Here is a 15,972-nt window from a genome sequence, read left to right on the forward strand (position 1 = left end):
TAGAGCTATTTATTTTAAAAATTAGACCTCTCTCTGTGAAAGGAAATGCAAATATTTCTCTGCAAGTGGTATCATTTATCTTTTTCCTCTTATTGAAGTGACACTGGTTAATAAAATTATATAGGTTTCAGGTATACAATTCTACAATACATCATCTGTATATTGTATGGTGTGTTTACCACCTCAGGTCAAGTGTCCTTCCATCCCCATTTATCCCTGCTCTGCCCTCTGCAACCTCCCCCACTGCCATCTTTCCTCTGGCAATCACCATACTGGTGTCTGTGTCCATGAGTGTTTCTTTTTTTTTTTTCTCTTTGCTTAATACTTTCACCCTATCCATTAGCTTTTGGTGTTCCTTACAATATGCTGCCATGCAGAACTTCAAAAAATTTTATGTAGTGAACCTTTTCTGAGTTTTTTTCTGGTGCTTTCACAGTGTCCTTTTTCTCACTTAAACCTTAGATCTAGCAGAAACTTAATTTGATTTAAGGTAAACAAATATAAGGTTAGAAATGAAAAATCTTTATTATATAATTTACTCAATATAGTTTATGTTTCAAAATTACTTCATAGCAATATCAGTTCACATGAAGGTCAGCTTACTAAAGAATGGATACAAATTTTTCCATCAGGATGCCCATTAAACTTCCAGTGTTCTTTAATAATTTGAAATGAAAGACAATTCAACCACAAAACCTAGATTTTGGAAAAAAAACTTTATAAGACTTGAATTACATAATAAGAGAATAACTATAAAGATTTGATGACTTTTATATACATGAAATACAGCTCTTTTATAGAACTGCAGCCTCACAGAATTGCAAAAAGGAAGTACAGTATATTATATGCCAGTCACTGTAATAAGCACTTATATACTTCCTTTAAGTAAAATCTCACAGTAGTCCAGTGAAATAGGTATTACTTCCCCCATTTTATAGAAGAGGCAACTAAGGATCAGAGACTTTCATTTACTTAAAGTTGTATACTTAATAGTAAAGCCAGATATAAACCAACACTTTTCTGACACCATATGCCAGATTCTTAGCCTATATATTATTACACTTCCTTCATTTCATTTATTGCATAGATCACGTGTTTAATTTAGGAATGTAGTCTTTCATTTAAAAAGACAAGAATAACTATCAGTGATCTCTTTTACAAAAAGGAAAGCAAACATTTCCACTACTCTTACCCACAAAGAAAACTATGACACACATATAAAGTAAATTTAGATTTAAAAAGCAGCATAATTGATGATACAGTTTTAAATAAAACCAAGACACATTCCTACCCTCCACCCCACCCTGCATGAAATGGCTAAGAAGTATAACTGTCAAAATCTTTAAATTAAGTCATTGGACAATGTGACCATTCCCAAGTTAATTCTTTCCTCACCAACCAATGTTATTTTATACTTACATACTTCAATTATTATTAAATTCTCTTGAAGCTTACAGACTGCATATGTTTGACTTCCCAATAGACACTGAGCACCGTGAAGGTAAGAATTCTACTGTATTCCTCTTCCTAGATCCATCATCTAAACACGGCAGTTTTTAATACAATAACTAAAAATGGTATTTGAAGTGTTTTACACTTACAAAGGTCTTTTGACACAGAACTCAATAATGGGTGCTCAAAGAATGCTTGTTGAAAGCGTTTTTATTTCATGTGAATTTCCTTAGACACAATGAAATGTAAGTTGCATTGCCAAATATGAATGATGTCATTCACTATCTCAAACAATCCAAAATATACTTACTTATATCAGGACTATTTTTTATAAATATTAGAAAATAATATTTTTAATTAACATATATAAATAGTAAAGATAGCTACACAATATTCACTCCCCTTATTCTTTTAAAAGCATTCATTTATTACTGAATTCTTCCAGCACCATATTTACAACTGATGAAAATTAATAATATACTGCTTTGTGAGATTTCATGTTAAACTTTTTATACTTGTTCTATTCCTTCAATTAGATTACAATCTAATGATAAATGTTATCTAACATGTTACTGCGTGCCCAGCAGCCACCTCAGCAAATGTGTTGTGAACCATCTAAAACTAGTACTAGCAAAACTAGTATTAAATACCTCTAAGGCAGGCATTCAAATTCAGACTGATCTGAAATTTAATATACTGATTGGAAAAATATGCCTCTTTGTGAACAGTTTGCATTTATAGACTAAATGAATTACATATGCTAAAGAAGATAGTATCATATTAGCTGCTTTAATTTACCTGATCAAAAAGAAGCCTCAGTTGCCGTTCTGATTCACCAACCCACTTGCTCAGACAGTCCGCTCCTTTTCGCATAAAAAAAGCCACCTTTTTGTCTCCTTGACTGCACTCATTAGCTAATGCTCTGGCAACCAAGGTTTTCCCTGTGCCAGGAGGGCCATAAAACAAACAGCCCCTAGAGAAATAAAAAATTAATAAAAGTAAATTAATGTTATCACCACCACTAATAACCAATATAAAAGGATAATTTCCCATATAATTTTGTATTAATGTTTTAATTATTAGACACTAAAAAAGCTTTTTTAGTATATAGACAAAAATTTCTCTTTGCTGAGATTCCTCAAGGATGTTCTCAAAGCACAAGCTTTGGTAGGCAAAAAAAATAGTTAAATCAGAGTAGAGAGTAATTTGGCAAGATATACCAAAATTGTAAATGTGTTTTCCCTGTGACCCAGCAATTTCATATCTTGGAATGTATCATATAGAAATACTCAAAAGAATGTTATTCTAAAAATTTTAAATGGATGTTCAAGAGAGCAGTTTCGAATTGTGAAAAACGAAAAAAGTTTAAATGCTATCTATTAATAAAGGATAGATACCCTCTTACACCTATAAAACATCTGTATGATGTCAAAAATAATAACATGTACATTATTAATATGGAAGGTGTTTAGAATATATTAAAGAGTAAAAAAGTTATTTAAGAGTACTGTTGAATAACCTCATTTATATTAAATGTTTATATGTGCATAATGGACAAAACATAAACTTAATATACATAGATGTACAAAAGAAACCTGTGAAGAATATAAAAAATTGTTCGTGCCTAAGGAGTAGAATTACTTTCTACTTACGATACTTTCTCCTTATAACTCTGTTTTAAGTTTCTCTCAAGCTATACTAAAAGTAGTGACTATATTTAAAATTCAATTTACATCATATAAAAAAATAAGCAAATAAGTTGCTATTATGTTTTAAAAAGCCACTGTAGAGCTCTGGCTGGTGTAGCTCAGTGGATTGAGCACCAGCCTGAAACCCAAAAGGTCACTGGTTCGATTCCCTGTCAGGGCACATGCCAGTGTTGCGGTCAGGTTCCCAGTTGGGGGCTTGTGAGAGGCAACCAACCAACTGATGTTTCTTGCCTTCCCTTTCTCCCTCTCTTCCCCACGCTCTAAAAATAAATAAATAAAGTCCTTTTTTTAAAAAGCCACTGTAGAAATGCAGGCCAATTTTTTAAATCACTTTAACTAGAAGATAACTCTTGAACAGAAGAGCTCCTACATCCTTAAATACATGGAGAATAAATTAGAACCAAATTTGAATAAAAAGTACCTTCTGCTAAATGAAAAGAAACATTTAGTATTTAAATCTAACAGCCTATAAATATACATCCTCAGAAAATTTGATTCTACCCAATTTCCTTTAACATAATTTCTTAGCCTTCTCTTATATTTAACTAGCTAACCACCTCAACCATGATCAAACACAATTAAAATAATCATAAAAATAAATTATCAAGCTTACCATTTCAAAAATTCTCCATCATTAAATCAAAGAAACACATTACTGAAATTGTGCTTCCAAAGACTAAACAATATAGAGCATCAAACTCAATGATATCAGAAAGCCAAATTAAGGAAAATCTATTTGGGCAATCCACTTGTGTATCCCAGGCCTGCACAAAGAATCTCATCCTGTGCCTGATCCTTAAATGCAGAAATGTAAACTTCAAGAACACAGCCTTACGGCCCTAAAAAATAAAATGCCTTTCCTAATTCTCATTGCTAGAACACATCAAATAAATATATATGAAATATTTGTATTTATAGTAATTTACTAATTAAAATTGGATAAATTAACATTAATAATAATACTTACCTTGGAGGCTGAATTTTAAATTTTTCAAAAATTTCTGGATATAATAGTGGGAATACTACCATTTCCTTTAGTGCATGAATATGATGGCTCAATCCACCTATGCTATCAAACCGTACCTTGGAAAGAAGGGGGAAAGTTTAACACAAAATAATTTTAATTGTTCATAGATCTCTTTAAATATATGAAATATTCTTATTATTTAAAACTACATGCTTCAGCAGGAACTATTGAACATAAAATTTGAAAAATTACACTTTTGAAATAAGTGTAGAATAATAAAGTTGGCAATAAAATCTAAGTGTACATTTCAGTTTAGCCAAATAAAGCTATCATTCTTTAATCTAGTAACTAAGGACCAAGATTAATGCCCAATCTAGCACTTTCATGGTTTTCTATTAGAGACATTATGTTGTATACACATTAATAATTTAAATGCCTTTCAAAATATCATCTATCACAGGCATTCTCAGCAGGGGCCATATGGACCCCCACGGAAAGAAAAAGTGGTCCAGAAGTAGGGTTAAAAAATCTTTGCTATTACAATGGTTTGTGACCCTCCAAAGCTCAACTTAAGCTGACAAAATCTTAATCTTTAATACTAATTTATTTAGATAGAAATTTAATTTTTGTCCTTAGGGGACAACAATAAAGAAGTCTGAGAATCACCAATCTATCACAAGGAAGAAAAGAGATTTTATTCCTCCCATACCTAATAGTTTAAATATCTAAAACAGTTTGTAAATTTAAAAACTGTATAAAGAAAATGCTTTAAAAAATAGTGTCAAAATGTTAACAATGATTGCCTCTGACCCCTGGGTTCTGGGAGGTTTCTTTCCCTTCTTCTTTATTCTGTTATGGTACTTGAAAATGTCGTACACAATGAATATATTACTATGATATAGAGCATTTAAGTACTCTAGAAAAATAGCGTCTAAATAACAAACATTCTTAAAGTAGCTAAATTTTCTTGTCTATGATACCAAACTTCAAAGAAATAAATTACTGCCCTGGCTGGGTGGCTCAGTTGGTTAGAGCATCACCAAAAGGCTGCAGTGCGGGGTCCATCCCTGGTCAAGGCACATACAGGAGGCAACCAATCGATGCTTCTCTCTCACATCGATGATTCCCTCCCCCCCCCCACCTGTTTCCCTTCCTCACTCTCTAAAATCAATAAATATATCCTCAAGTGAGGATTTTTTAAAAAGAAATAAGAAATAAGTTACTCTAACTGACTGGCAGACATACCTGAAATTAACTAGATTCAAGAGAGTAAGGTGCTGGTAAACCAAATAAGCAAAGATCATTACGTAAAATCCTCTGAGAATGAGACATGAAGTTCTGAAATTTCCTTAGGTCCTCACTAATAAATATTTTCCCCTGTGACTTCAGATTAGATTTCATTTTCAAATATATACACAATTCCCTTTGATAATTTAAGTCTCTCACATGAAAATCAGTTCAATTATGTTGAATAGGAAGGTGGGAACAAAGAAAAATAATCAAAAACATTCTTGGTTATGCAATAACCTTATTCCCAAGTATCCATCTAAAAACGATTCTACTAAGAAGCTACCATGTCCTCTAAGCCCTTTCTCTGTTTTCATGCCATGTACTTTCCCAGATGCCATTATCCATTTTTCATGACATCAACTCTTTATATGGGTGACCCGTATCTAAATTTCTAGCCCAGATATTGCCAAATCTAAATAACCAATTTCCTACAAGTTACTTCAATTTGCAATGTGCCACAGATACCTAAACGTGTCTACAACTAAATCATCTTCACTCCTCAAATCACAGTCCTTCTCTATGTTCCCGACACCAGAGAACAAAGCCGCTATCCCACCTAGCTGTTTAAGCCAGAAACATGGGTAACACATTGAACTTGTTTCTCTCCTTCATTCCCCAAAAGCAATTAATTCATCAAATTCTGTCTCACTGAATTCTCTCCTGAATTCTGTCAAATCCATATGCTGCTTCCTTCCATCAATCATTACCCTACTTTCTACCATGACCATTATTCTAGATTACTACATCACAACTGCATCTGAACCGGTCTCCCTAACGCCAGCCTTGTTGCCCTCAAATTCATTAACTACATCATAGACAGAGTGATCTGTCCAAAATGCAAATCTGATCGTGAAACCTAAGTGGCTTCAATAATGCCCCACTGCTTTATCATGGGACTCAGCCTCACTTCCTAATCATTCTTCACTCTATACTCCAATAACACTGAAATGGGGGGAAAAAGGGAAAAACTTGAGTAAACATCTTGCGTGACCAGAGGTCTAGGTTCCAAAATACATATGCAAAACACTGATAAGGGTAATATCTAGATTTTCTATTTTTATTGTGTGTTGCTTTAGAAACAAAAAAAAAGTGACTTTTTTTTAAAAAGGACCTTCTAGAAAAACATTTATAAAACTTACTGATTTATCAATGTTCATTGGATCAACATCAGCCAAGCTTGCACCCACTTTGACACGTTCTCGAAGGATACCACTAGCTAAATCTTCTGTTCTTAAATTCATAGGCAAACATCTGAAATTCATAAAAATTCAAGAAGATAACATAAAAGGTTTCACATTTTTAATGTTAAAATAAGTTTAATCTTTTGACATATTTTCACCTTTCTCCTTTTTATCATAAACCAGAAAATAACAACAAAAGATTTCACATTTTTAAACTAACTTTTTCTAAATTCTTTTCAATGGAGCAAAAATTAATTTATTCACTAGATAAAGCAAACAGGTTAATAATTTATTTGTCCAACAAGGCCAGCCTATTCCAACTTAGAAAATTTAACCTACCTGATAATCCATATTATACAAGTATAAAATAAAATTATAGATTGATTATAAGTAGTATAACATAAAGCATTAAATGAACTAAAGCTTTCTTATAATATTCCAATTTATGCTCATGTATTATGTGAATATGCCTACTCAGTTTACATGACTGAAGAAATTTCTTCCCCTTTTATTCAAAGCACACCAAGTCTAGACTACATCCTAAGAACTAAGTTTTATCTTTTGTGTAACTACATTAAAGTAGATCTTTAGTTACCTAAAATCCTATGTTGTATTATACAAGTGTAATACCCCTAAGAAAATATAATCTACAATTCCTCTTTTAACCTTAGGTAAACACCAAAAAATGACAAACAGCCTCAAAAAAATATAGCTTCTATAATGAATGTCACTTTGATAACATTTCTGACTGTTACCTTCTCTTAAAAATATATTTCCAAAGCAGGTATCAAAACAGTTCAGATTAAACAGGCATCAAATTATTTTATTTAAACTTAGATTTTCCTCTTAAATTTCCTTTCCATCATCTACATAAGGAATTCTTGCCTACATACAATCTACATCACTCCAAACTTGTTTCTAAAGACCTGCTAAATAAAAACTTGGTATTTCTACAACATCAAATTAGAGCAATGTGTTGCCAAATGTATATTTTCAAAATATAATCTATCTTTAGTAGTATAGGCTAGAAAATAAACTCAAATTTTAAAGAATTAATTATAATTGGAAGCTTTAATTATTTACTAGACAAAATACTGATTCTCTCCCCCAGTGAAAACTTTGGAGGTTTCAGGGAGCCATGTAGTCATCAGTCACTTATCCTAGGTAGGCAAAGACCACCAGAGACACTCATGCAACCAAAACTAAAACAAATTTTCCAATAAAGTCGAAGGGCTCTTGAGATCATTCTAATAGAAACTAAGTGCTGCAGTCATTATATGCATCTAAAATCAGCCTCACTGAAAGAATTTGGGCTAGAGGAGGGACATGGAGAAATACATTGCCAGAGAGGGTTAGCCTCTCCCCATGGCTTTTCTCCCTTTACCTTCCCCACACCAATTCACTGAATACTTACACAGTAAGTAACTCAAGGTCAGATGTCTCCTCTAAAAGTTACTAAGTAAAAACCAAGTCAGTGCATTATTCAAGTCTAAAATATGTGTTGAGTATCAGTATTAGCAAAATGCTAGTACAGATAAAAATCCCATTCAAAACATAAAAACTGTTCTTCCTTTTTTCTACCAGGGGAATAACAATAAAAAATTTACTAACCTATTTCTTGCTCTTGCCATGCTCTTTGATTTCCTTCTTTCAAAGCGTTCTTCATCAGAAGAGGTTGTGTCACTACTATGAATAGCATGCTTCTTTCTCCTGTTTAAAGAAAGCAAAATCCTTAAAATCATCACAGTAGCAAATGGCTTTTAAAAAACCATTGTAAGCATCCTATCTCCAATTAGCTTAGTAGAAAATACATACATTCATCCATTCATTCAGAAAGTTATTAAGCTCCTTGCACTCATGCAGTATACATCTAATGAAGTATAAACATAGTAAGTTCCATAGAGAAAAAGAAAAAAAAAAGGAGGAGAATAGAGAATAGAAAATAGTTCAGGAAGACACATGTATCATGTCAATGACAATTATGCAATTGTATTTATTACATCGTATTTTGCAACAGCAGAAGACTGAAAACAACCTGGCTGTCAATAAAGGACTAGTTTGAAAATTACAGTATATCTACAAATATAATATTATGCAACTCTAACATAAATGTGAAAGTTCACTATTCTGAAAAGACAGTTAAAATGAATCAAGTGAAAAACAAGGTACAGGACAATGTACACAGTACATTTTATGTAAAAAGAGGGGGTAACAATCAATATGTGTATCTGCACATATATACATACATAATATATAAAACATATTTTTGAAGGATATACAAAGTAATAATATTACTGTGAGAAAATGAGAGGCTACTGGAGTTAGGAAAAAAGCTTTTCATGTTCATTTAGAAAATATTTTTTGAACTATGGAGAATACATCACCATTCCAGGAAACATAATTAGACATAAAATTTCAAAAACAAAAAGTCTCCTTTGTACCTTCATGTAAAAGAAACGAGAAAAGAGGGGAAAAGTAGCAAAAAACTAATTGAACCAATGCTTTGAGTGAAAGCAGTATGTGTCACTTAGATTCAACTCTACTAAGAGACCAGAAAGCTATGTAGCTTTAGAAAACATAATTGTTAAAATTATTCCAGGCAAACTGAATCAGGAACATAATAGTCACATGTAGGATAATAACAATTAGTCACTAATTAAAGAAAGATTTTATTTACATATGGCCAATAGACATATGAAAAAATGCTTAATCATCAGAGAAATGCAAATTAAAACCACAATGAAATATCACCTCACACCTGTCAGAATGGCTATCACGAATAAATCAACAAACAAAAGTTGACAAAGATGCGTAAAAAAGGGTACACTTGTGCCTTGTCAGTGGGAATGCAAATGTCAATCACTATAAAAAAGCACATGGAGGTTTCTCAAAATATTTAAGATGGAACTGCCTTATGACCCAGCAATTCCAATTCTGAATATACAAGTATATCTGAAGAAACGCAAAACACTAATTCGAGAAGATATATGCACGCCTGTGTTCACTGTAATGTTGTTCACGACAGCCAAGATATGGAAGCAACCCAAGTATCCATCAACAGACAAGTGTATAAAAAACATGTATACGTATATATACAATGGAATGTTATTCAGCCATAATAAAGAATGAAATCTGACCATTTGCAACAACATGGAAGGACATTAGAGGGTATTATGCTAAGTAAATCAAGTCACACCAGGAAAGACAAATACCATATGATTTCACTTGCATGTGGAATCTGAAGAACAAAATAAACAAAACAGAAACAGACTCATAGATGTAGAGGATAAACTGATGGTTGCCAGAGGGGATGGGGGTTGGGGGACTGGGTGAAAAAGGTGAAGGAATTAAAAATTACAAATTGGTAGTTACAAAATAGTCAAAGGGATGTAAAGTACAGAATAAGGAATATAGTCAATAATATTGTAATAACTATGTATGGTGTCAGGTGGGTACTTGAATTATCAGGGGGATCGCTTGTAAATTATATAATTGTTTAACCACTACGCTGTACACATAAAACTAATATAAAATAACATCAAATGCCAACTGGAATAGAAAAATAAAATTTTTTAAAAAGAAAGATGGTATTTAGTCCCTCACGGGCATTATCATTTATACCATCAATACCTATATTATAATTACAAGGCATTACATTATATATTATTTAAAGGACATATCTAAATGACAGGTGTAAATATTTCCTCCTTTCAAAGGCCAACAAAACATACCTGATATGGCTTCTTCTTGCTGGAGATCTATGAATATCAAACAGTGCATTTTCCCTCTTTTTTTGATGAGCTGGTACTTAAAGAAAAAGAAAACAGGATAATATAAAAATAACTAACAATAAAATGATAAGCTGATATATTAAAGGGGTAGAAATTATTTCTGTTTACTTTCTGGAAGAAACTAGTCTTGTCTTCGAGTTCCAAATAATGTCTAGAAGGAGTACAACAAAAATAAAAACTTTGTGGTGTAAGTTGCAAATAAAAAGGGGTTAAATTAAGTCTTTATAACTATGGGTTAAATAAGAATTTCTTAGATACAACACCAAAAGCACAATCCATTCTTTAAAAATTGATAAATTGGAGTTCTTCAAAATTATAAATTCTGCTCTTTGAAAGTCACAGGAAGAGAATCAAAAACCAAGCTATATACTGAGAAAATATTTGTAAATCACCTACGTGATAAAGGACTGACATCCAGAACAAATGAGGAACTCTCAAGACTCAATGAGAAAACAAACAACTTAACTGAAAATAATGCATAGGAAATTTGAACAGACACCTCACCAGACATTACACTGGCAAATCATCACATAAAAAGATACTCAACATCATTAGTCATTAGGAAAATATAAATTATAACTGTAATAAATACATATTAATTTTTAAAACTGACCAGACCAAGTGCTGGCAAAAATATAGACCAACTAGAATCCTCATATACTCTGATTGAGAGTAAGTGGTACAATCACTTTGAAAAACAGTTGGCAGTTTCTTAGAAAGTTAAACATATACATAACCATAAAACCTAGCTACTCCTCTCCTAGGTGATTATAAGAAAAATGAAAACATGTCTAAATAAAGACTTGCAGATGAATATTCATAACAACTTCATAATAGCCAACACTAGAAATGTCAATAATCCCAATATCCATAAAACAAATGAATGGATAAACAAATTGTGATATATTCAAACAATGGAATGCTACTCAGCAATAAAAAGCCCATTAGTATGTTCAATAACATAGATAAGTCTTATAATAATTATGATGTGTGAAAGAAGTCAGACAAAAAAACATGTACTATTTACTGTATACAATATTTGAGAAAATGTAAACTAATCTATAGTGAAACAAAGCAGATCAGATTAGTGGCTGCCTGAGGATTGGGAGGGGGGGAGGCATAAGATGGTCAGGAGTAGATTATAAACAGGCAGGATGACATTTGGGGGGTCAATGAACATGTTCATTATCTTGACTGTGCTGATAGTTTTATAGGATATACCTAAGGTATTTCAAACTTGCCAGATTAAACACATTACATGTGTGTAATGGCAATGAATTATAATTCAGTTATACTTCAGTAAGTTTTTTTAATCTAGAAAAAGGGTGCACAGACTTTTTTCCATCCCAACACACCTACTCCATTATTAACAGGTCTATCTGTCACAGTGACTCTTGAGTAGAGAAGCATCCTCATACTTGGGCAAGCTTCTAATGAAATAACTCTGACAGACCCCTTTCAGAGAATCAAGCATTGTTTTAGAAAATAAGAGTCTGAGTAAAAAGACCTAGGCTTTTCCTTGATAACATTTTGCTAAGTGAAAGAAGCTAAACATACAAGGTCACATATAGGCAAACCTATACAGACAGAAAGTACATTAGTACTTGCCAAGGACTAGGGCAGGGGACGGCGAGATCAATGTAGAAATAACAAAATGTTCAGGGATTAGATAGTGGTGATGACTATACATTCTTGTGAATATACGAAAAATCAATGAATTGCCCATATTAAAAAACAGCAAAAAATAGCAAAATTGGTGAATTTTGTGATATGTAAATTGTATCTCAATTTTTAATTTGGAAGGAATCAATAGTGATGGAATTTCCCAAGAACTGGAAAAAGTCAATAAAATAGTACCTGTGAAATTTATTACTTGTCATTAGGTTTAAACTTTTTCCTTAAAAAAAAAACCTATGTTACTGGCCAAGCTGCCTCCATGTACCACTTTTGTGACTAAACTACTCAATCACTGGGAACATAGAGATAGCTGCCCTAAAGAACTGCTGTAAATGAAAGTGTTCAATAAGCTACAAAATAATACAAAAGGTAAGAGTAGCATTTATTAAAAGGTTCTTTAAAAAAACATTTTTAAAAATAAATTAAAATGTAATTCTATATTGCAACTATGTACGTCAATTTTCTTCCCATTGTGTGTGTAAACAGAAGTACATACAGGAAAAGATGTATGGAACCTACAAGAGATTTCACTCTTTTAAATTAAGCAGCACCAATTTTTTAAAGAGATAGAGCAGAATAAGTTACTCAACTACGGAAAGAAATTATTTAGTCTCTTACCTATTGGAGGTGCTTGGTATCGATCGACTGTTTTTCTTTGTCTCAAATTATATGGTCTATCATTCTCTTCTCCTTCTGCCTCTTCAACTTCTATATCTCCATCCTCCTCTTGAGATTCTAGTTTCATCCACACAAAAGAAAAAAAGCACTTTTAATACACAGGATTGGTCCACTTCAGAATTGAATATTTACATTTTATCTTTCACTCTTTCCGCTCAAGTGACATTTAAAAGTATCAGCATTTTATAATATAGTATAAATCTATATAATTAAAAATCAACCTAGATAGATGTAAAAGAAAATGCCTTTCCTACAAATAATCAATACAGTTTCTCTGTTAAGTAAATCAATATGATCATATTTAACCTCTTGATTCACTTATGAGTCAGAATTTTACTACAGCAAACTTCATTCAATGCCCAATTAACCAATGAATTAGGTTAGTACTGTATTCAAGTATGACCTGGTATTTCAAAAATCAAAATACGTTTACAAGGTAATTACTAATGTTACAACAAAAGCAATTTTGTTGGCAGTGTAAGTTTGTTAGCATGTTGACAATAGGTAAACATGTATTAGTTACATTTGGTAGGAAAACGCAGATAGGAATTGGGAGGGAACATGAAGTCAATTTCCAGGGTATTGATAACCCTATAGTTTATTTCTTGAACTTTAGTGATTGCTTTATGATAATTCACCTAGCCATACATGTAAAAAATAAATTATAATATACATAAGTCCTAAAAGTTTATTTTTTAAGTGGTTTAAAAAAATTGTTTGGCTATAGCTATGATGTGACATCTATATACAGTTTTAAATAAGTCTGAATAAAAAATTATAGGCTTAAGCTCCTCAAATGCAATATGCTTTATGATTAACCTTTTAACCACAGAATTGTCAATATAACACAAACATATTAAGACATAGGAAAATTTTTTGATTGCCACTGATGCTGAGTGACATAGAAGACTAAAAATGAGAAGGACTTGACATTTCACTTGTGACATATAAAAGGTTATTTTAAGTTTTAAAATGTTGCATGGTTAGGTTATAGAGAAAAGCAGTAATTAAAATATTACTTATCTAAACAATACCATTAATTACTTGTGTGCCAATAAGTGTCCTCAACCTTAAAAAAAATACTTTTTGAAAAAATGCCTGCACAATAACACACTACTTACTATGGGAAGAAATTCTATATGTGTCAAATCCACTTTGGAAACTCCACAGAAGTGTTCAGTTAATGAAAAAACAAAAATCACATTATAAATCTGTCTCACCTATACTGATTTTCTCAAAAGGAAGAAATATAGAGGTGCTAGCTATAATAACATTTGTTCAATAAAGTATCTTTATTAGATATATCAGCTCTTCATAATTTATTAATAATATATTTATTATAGAATACAAGAAATAAACCTATTCTTCTCCATCTATTCTACACAAATAGTGGGAACTAGTAAGGTTTCTTGGTAAAACACAGGTACCCTGCATTTACAATACATCAAATCTTCTGAAAATCCATTTCAATAAAGATTAACTCCTGCCCTGGCCGTAGTTCGTTAGAGCGCTGTCCCAAAGGTCACGGGTTCGATTTCCAGTCAGGTCACATGCCTGAGTTATGGGCCAGGTCTCCAGTCAAGCGTGTTCAAGAGGCAACTAATTGACATTTCTCTCTCACATCCATGTTTCTCTCCCTCTCTCTCTCTTCCCCTCTCTCTAAAAATCAATAAGCATGAGGAAGGAGGGAGAGGGGGAGGGGAAGAAGATCAACTCTTACAGAATTAAATCCTATAGATGTACTGGTCAGTCACTTGGGGCAAACGTGCTTTCGTCATGATCCCAGCTCCAGCCCTACAAATTCAGGATTCTTCAGTTCAGAACCCAGACATGCCTTTAAAAAACCCCTCCACTAGTACTACCAGTCCCTCTTTCTCTAAACTTCACTATTTACTCTTCAGTCCATTACTAAACTTAGGACCCAGATAATCAGATTTAGAGGCTATGAATAGAATGTAACTTTGAATAGAGGCTTCTGACTGGAAGGTACCTAAATACAAAAGAGGCCTCAGGTAACAAGCAAATCAGTTCACAGCAAATGAAAGATTAGGTCACTTAGGTCAACCAATAGCTACTAACAAGATACATTATACAACAATGTCTAGTGTACAGTGAAGGCTTTTTTCCAATGCAGAAAATGAAAACTCAGAATGTCAGTTGAATAAAAATTGTTCCAAATTATACAAAATATAGACCTCTACAGCCAAAAATCACCTACCCAGCAATATTATACATATATTATTCATATATTTGTACATATTTTTCTCTCTTTCTACCTGAATTTTCTAGTCTTTATTTCATAGTGTTTTACAAACCTTCTTCTTCACCTTCAGTAGAGACTTCATGATGGTTTTGTATCCCATAACTATTCCTTCTTAGTGACTTCCTTCGTCTTTTCACTCTTGAATACATATCCATGTTTTCCTTTTAAAGAAAGAAATCTGTCAAATATTAACACAGAATTTATTCCTGGCTATAAATATTATAATTCAATGGGACATGCCCATTCAGTAAAATTTACTGAGCACCTATTTGCAAGGCACAGATTCATGAAAACTAAGCTTCCTGAATTCAATAAATGTAAGCGACGAGAGAATAAACAAATAAAACTAAAGCCCTGGCTGGTGTCACTCAGTATACTGAGCGCCAGCCTGTGAACCAAAGTGTTGCTGGTTTGATTCCCAGTCAGGGCACATGCCTGGGTTGTGGGCCAGGTCCCCATTTGGTGGCACACAAGAGGCAACCACACACTGAAGTTTCCCTCTCTTTCTCCCTCCTTTCCCCTTCTCTAAAAATAAATAAATAAAATATTTTATTTTAAGAAGGTACAAAGTAGAATTCAAAGAGACAACCTCCTCTTGTTAAGGGCAGGGAAGAGAGGCAACATTTGAAATGAACCTTGAAACAAGGTAGAACTGCATCAGTCCCTAACGGGAAATATTAAAAGCAGTAAAAGATAGAAGAACAAGAATGATTTGCTTATATTTGGGCAATGGTGTAGGAGAAGATAAAGTTGAAACCAGATTATGAAGGTGAAAGAATTTTTAATTAATTCAGTACACAATAAAAACCATTAAAGAATTATATCAGAAAAGTTACAGAATCAAAGCTGTACTTTCAGATGACTCTTCTGGCAAAAGTACACCAGGATCTGTAGGGGAAGGTTGTAGCAAGCAGGGTATGAATAAAAGAAGCAAGAAAGCAATAAATCCTACACTAAAATGAAG

At 32.6% G+C, this 15,972-nt stretch overlaps 1 protein-coding gene across 1 annotated transcript in view; it reads right to left on the reverse strand.

Moving 5' to 3' along the window:
* ATAD2B (ATPase family AAA domain containing 2B) overlaps positions 1-15,972 on the reverse strand; it is a 130,223-nt gene that overhangs the window by 89,406 nt on the left and 24,845 nt on the right. The window contains exons 6-12 of the mRNA XM_090280952.1: positions 15,061-15,169; positions 12,686-12,802; positions 10,331-10,406; positions 8,211-8,309; positions 6,558-6,669; positions 4,129-4,244; positions 2,251-2,425 (exon numbers count right to left, since the gene is read on the reverse strand). Of these exons, the coding sequence (XP_090137078.1) occupies positions 2,251-2,425; positions 4,129-4,244; positions 6,558-6,669; positions 8,211-8,309; positions 10,331-10,406; positions 12,686-12,802; positions 15,061-15,169 (804 nt within the window). The remainder of the gene's footprint in view (positions 1-2,250; positions 2,426-4,128; positions 4,245-6,557; positions 6,670-8,210; positions 8,310-10,330; positions 10,407-12,685; positions 12,803-15,060; positions 15,170-15,972) is intronic.

Source organism: Furipterus horrens, unplaced genomic scaffold (assembly GCF_987537825.1).
Source record: "Furipterus horrens unplaced genomic scaffold, mFurHor1.1.pri manual_scaffold_6, whole genome shotgun sequence".
NCBI classification, from domain to species: domain Eukaryota; kingdom Metazoa; phylum Chordata; class Mammalia; order Chiroptera; family Furipteridae; genus Furipterus; species Furipterus horrens.